This window comes from Cololabis saira, chromosome 13 (assembly GCF_033807715.1).
Source record: "Cololabis saira isolate AMF1-May2022 chromosome 13, fColSai1.1, whole genome shotgun sequence".
Classification (NCBI taxonomy): Eukaryota; Metazoa; Chordata; class Actinopteri; order Beloniformes; family Belonidae; genus Cololabis; species Cololabis saira.
In genome coordinates this window covers 16,477,472-16,482,622 of record NC_084599.1, presented here as the reverse complement: position 1 = coordinate 16,482,622, position 5,151 = coordinate 16,477,472, and the positions used below count along the sequence as shown (strand labels likewise).

The 5,151-nt window shown below is 49.9% G+C and overlaps 1 protein-coding gene across 1 annotated transcript; it reads right to left on the bottom strand.

The window, feature by feature from the left end:
• Nucleotides 1–1,431: 1,431 nt before the first annotated feature.
• Nucleotides 1,432–4,846, bottom strand: LOC133458765 (uncharacterized). The gene has a single exon (XM_061738968.1). It carries the CDS (start codon nucleotides 4,844–4,846, stop codon nucleotides 1,451–1,453), a length of 3,396 nt encoding a protein of 1,131 aa, XP_061594952.1. The 3' UTR covers nucleotides 1,432–1,450.
• Nucleotides 4,847–5,151: the final 305 nt, after the last annotated feature.

The following is a 5,151-nucleotide window of genomic DNA, read 5'->3' as shown; positions in this document are numbered from 1 at the left end:
GTGCCGTGAAAGCCGAGCGGTCCCTGTTAGCAAATCGTCCAGTGCAACAGGGGTTATAGACACCGGGAGAAGCAATGAAGCTAACCCACACAGGCCGGAGGCCGCACGAGGCAATTTATCAAACAACCTGTCACCTCCACACCACCACCAGACATCCGCCCGCGAAACGGAGGCAAATGTCGATGGAACATTCTGTGTATAATTACACCAGGAACTGTTGACGCGTCCTAATTCGAATCCTTTCCCGGCCAGATTGATACACTGGAATTGTCCGGGGGCCACTTCACTTGAAAAGACAGGTTTAACGGGTTCGAGCGGTACCAGTGGAAACACAATGTCCCACTGGGAACAGTTTTGGTGGATGTTGGTGTTATTCATGAGCTCCAGAACACAGGTATACGGGACCGGTGCGGGTACCACTCTTAATAGCGGTCGGGGTCCCAAGCAGACTACGCATGAGTGATCTGTGGTGTTAGCGGCCTGTTCCGTCATTAATAACCAATTATTTTGATGGGCTGACCTCCCTGTATGGATCTTAAACCAATCCTCCTTCTCCGATGTCGACAAAATTTGTGATTTCGGCAAATCCCTGATGCGAGACTCACTATAGAGGTCCGGGGGGGTGCTCAGCATGGGTACCGTGCCCTTCCTGGTAACTCTAACATCTAACGTCCACCAGGGGTTATAGCCGCGTTTATGCACCCCTATGCTTACTGAGGGTGTGCTAGGTTTCTGATTTGTCGCATTTATGGTCAATGTGAACGTCTTCTGGGGTCGGTGTAGCTTAAATTGGATATATCGTAGCGCCTTAGCGCTGGGATTCAGGCCCCATGTAGCGGGCTTACCGTTGTACCACCAAATATTGCCCCAGGGGGACCGACGGTTCGCGTACAGATACCAGGGATCTTTATACATATGCTCCCCGAGCGATGATTTGGCACAACCCTTGGGTACCTGGCTTTTGGGGCACACTTCCGAGTTTACCAACCACGCAGTTGCCAATTGAAACGAACATGACTTCCCTTCCGGGCAACAGAAAGCTATAATGCCCCTAGTACTCTGACAGTCCTGCTCCGGGGTGGTCGTAGCCTGTGCCATTGCCCCCCACAGTGCTATTATTCTCAAAATTAACATAACGATCTTGCCACGGCAATTCCCCATAATATCACAAAATAAAGGTTACAATTACCCCTGAAACAAAAAACACAGCAAAAAAAACAACACAACGTCTACTACACATGAAATCACCCTATATCTTACGATGCAGATGTCCTCAGGTCTTCTTCTTTCTTTCTTCGGGTGTCAGGGGTTAGACTACCCTGACACCTGTTGGACCTGCCCAGGGGATTATTCTGCCCCTTTGTTAAGGGCTCAGGTCAAATTTCTGCTGCTTCTGTCTTCGGGCGCCAGGGGTAGACTAGCCTGACGCCTGTTGGACCTGCCCAGGGGATTATTCTGCCCCTTGCTGAGGGCTCAGGTCTGACGTCCGCAGCTGTGCCAGATCCAGCCGGATCTGGGGTACTGATCTTTGAGGTGGGTCGGTCGGTGCACACTGCGACCAGTGATACCACGTGTCACCCTTCCCGTGGAGTCGAACGGCGTGGGAGGTCCGTTCCGTGATGCGGTGGGGTCCTGTCCACCTTGGCTCCGACCACTTTCTCTTGATGACTCTTAGGAGAACCCACTCTGTCTGTGGGGTTGGTGTCCGCCTGTCCGTGGAGTCCCCGACCTGTTTGGAGTAAGCAGATACCAAACTTTGCAGTTCGGCAAAATAAGCTTTCTGACCAAGTTTATATTTGTCGGTATCCATCAAGTAGGGCGCATTCTGCGGCCCTGGAAACAGTCGTCCGGTCTGTAGTTCATACGGGGTCAGTCCGTGGCCCGTGTTCACCGAGCTCCGTATAGCCATCAAGGCCAAGGGCAGCGCATCCACCCATGTCATTTTGGTCTGTGCACAGATTTTTGCCAATTTTGTCTTAATATTCGCGTTCATCCTCTCGACTTTACCTTGGGATTGCGGGTGATATACTGTCCCGAACTTGTGTTTCAAACCCAGCATGTTCTCCACCTCTTCCAGGTCCTTGTTTTTGAAGTGGGTCCCATTATCTGACCTTACTTTTTGTGGAAACCCGTGTCTGGGTATATAATGGTTAATCAGAAATTTAATGACTGATTTGCTGTCCTCTTTGCGAGTGGGTATGGCCTCTGGCCATCCTGTAAATGCATCCACACAAACCAACAGATATCGATACCCCTGTACCCTGTCAATCATGTCGGTGTAATCGATTATGATTTCTCTCCCGGGCTGCGTGTCTAGGGGAAATTTTCCTGCCTCTGGATGGACCGTTCGTTTTGGATTAAAATCCCTACATTGTTCACAGTACTGGATTACGTGTTGGGCCATGTCCTTAAGATAAGGATGCCACCATTGTCCTAGGTTTCTCATCATCTGTGCAACTCCCACATGACCAACTCCGTGTGCTTGTTCCAAAAGTTGTTGTCGAATGCCTGGGGGGAGGATTACTCTCCCATCCGGCGCTCTCCAAATGCCTTCATGATCTTTCCCACCTCGGTTTACCCACAACGTTTTTTCCTGCGGGGACGCTTTTTCTTGCATGATTTTCAGTTGTTCCTGGCCCCATTCATATCTATCTGTTTCTGCCTGCACTATCATTTGTGTGGGTATATACCCCGCTGCTGTCTTAGCTGCTTCATCCGCTTTCTGATTTCCCAGTGCCACTTTGCCTGCGCTTTTGTCATGTCCTTTGCATTTTATGATCGCCACTTGTGCTGGCAAATGCAGCGCTAGTGCCAAGTCCCTCATTTCTTTCTCATATTTGATTGGCCTGTTGTCTGCTGTTCGAAATCCCGCTCTTTCCCATCTTCCTAGTTCAACTTGTGCCGCCCCTACTGCATATGCAGAATCTGAGTAAATGTTGATTCTCTGATCCGTTCCCCATCTCAAAGCTGCTATTATAGCCAACACTTCTGCTCTCTGGGCCGATTGAGCGCCTTCAATCCTGCTAGCTTCTACTGTTTCCCATGTTCCGTCTTCCTCTTTCACAACCGCGTATGCTGATTGTAACCCTTCGTCCCAGTGTTTAAAACAGCATCCATCTACAAACAAATTGACTGCTTCGTCAAACGGTGTCGCCGCTAAGTCTTCCCTGACTTTGTCGTCTCTAACGATTCTTTCCATGCACTTGTGTGGTTCTCCCTGTGTGATATGATCTGCCATGTTGATTCCTTCGTGTGTATATGAAATATTTGGTGCTTCCAGCACTTTACACAACCTTCTTTGTCTTAATGGAGTCATTGTGAACAACGCTGATGTTACATACGCCACCACACTGTGTGTTGTTAGAACTATCAGTGTGTGTCCCATCACGATGTGGGCCGTTTTCTCGATCAATTTCGCCATAGCTGCTACATGCTGTGTGCATGTAGGGTGTCGTGTTTCCATGTTGTCCAGAAGGACACTGACATACATGATTACAAACCGCACTCCCCCTTTTTTCTGGAACAGGACACCGTTCGCTGACGATCCTGTTACAGAAACATCCAGATAAAACGGAGACGAGTAATCCGGGGTGGAGAGGTCTGCTGCCGACGATAGCGATTGTTTCAACAGAATAAACGCTCTTTCTGCAGCCTCGGTCCACTCTAATTGCGCCATTAGGTTCCTCATGCCTAATTGTTTTACCATGTCGCGTAATGGTTGGGTGGTGGAGGTATAGTCAGGTATGTACGTCCGACTGTACCCCGTCAGGCCTAAAAAGGACAACATGTCCTTTACAGTCAGGGGTTTGGGGTGGTGGAGGATGGAGGAGCGATGCTCCGGAGAGATGTGCACCCCCTTTTGGGACACCAATCTCCCGAGGAATGAAACCTGTTTTCTAGCACATTGTAATTTTGCTTTGGAGACCTTAAATCCGGCACGGGCCAAAATTTCCAGCACCGCCCGTGTTGCTGTTAAGCAGTCTTCCGCTGTGGGTGAGGCAAGCAAGAGGTCATCGACGTATTGGATCAAAGTGGTGCCTGATGGCAGCGGACAATCCGCCAAGACCTCCTTAAGTACGCCATTAAAGAGTCCGGGAGACAAGGCAAACCCTTGTGGGACTCGAGTGTAGCGGTACTGACAACCCTTATACATGAATGAGAAAATGTCGCGACAGCGGGGATGTAGAGGGAGACAGAAAAATGCATTCGCCAAGTCTATACACGTAAACCAGCTCTGGTCCGGGGTCAAGGTAGACAAAGCTGTGTACGGGTTTGGGACCGGTATGGTTTTAGTAACCAGTCTCGCATTAATTCGCCGCAAATCATGTGCCATGCGCCATTTACCCGTGCCTTTCTTCTCCACAGGAAGAATGGGGGTATTCCACTTGGAGGAGGACAGTTCTAACACCCCCGCCTCTAATAAGCCATGTATAGTGTCTGCAATTCCCTCAACCGCGGCTGGTTTGTGAGGGTATTGGGGAACCCATAAGGGGTTGCCATCCGTCAGATCAAATTCAATATCTGGACAAGAGACGGAGCCAACATCCGTAGGGCTGCTAGACCATAAGGAGTCTGGAAGAACTCCGATCAACTCCTCAGTCAATGGGTGGTCTTCAAGCTCGCGTCCATGGTGTCGAGTCACCTGCGAGTGTTGGAGCACAGACTGGTTAACTGTTTTAATTGAAATTGCGTAACCTTCCCCACTAGGGGAATAAAGCACATTAGGCAACCCAGTGGACTGCCAGTCTGTGCTGTTCTGAAGGCGTTTGACCATCGGACCTAAATCTTTAGCCTGATGACCCGGGTGCAAGGCCAATGACACATGAGGAAAAGCCTCGTCCGCCATTTCATACCACCTCAGTTGTTCAGTTGTGAGTGCCGCAGAGGCGGCAACGCCTACAGCGGAAATATACATGTGTGTACACACAATACTCCAACGGTCCCCCTGTATGTTTTGGAAGGCATCGTGGTAGCATTGGGTGTCCTGTCTGTCATAAAATAATGTAAGATGTAAGGGATCAGGAGGAGGAGCATAGGGACCCAGTGTGTCGACCCAAGGGCGCCACTGTTGATAGACCGTATAGAGACCGGGAGTAGCTGGTGTTTCTGGTTCCAACAAAGCCCAATATATGTCTGCGGCCGGATCTGGCT

Bases quoted from the DNA above. Each gene is read 5' to 3' on its own strand.
- LOC133458765 (XM_061738968.1), bottom strand. From the start codon at position 4,846: ATGGCGGACGAGGCTTTTCCTCATGTGTCATTGGCCTTGCACCCGGGT.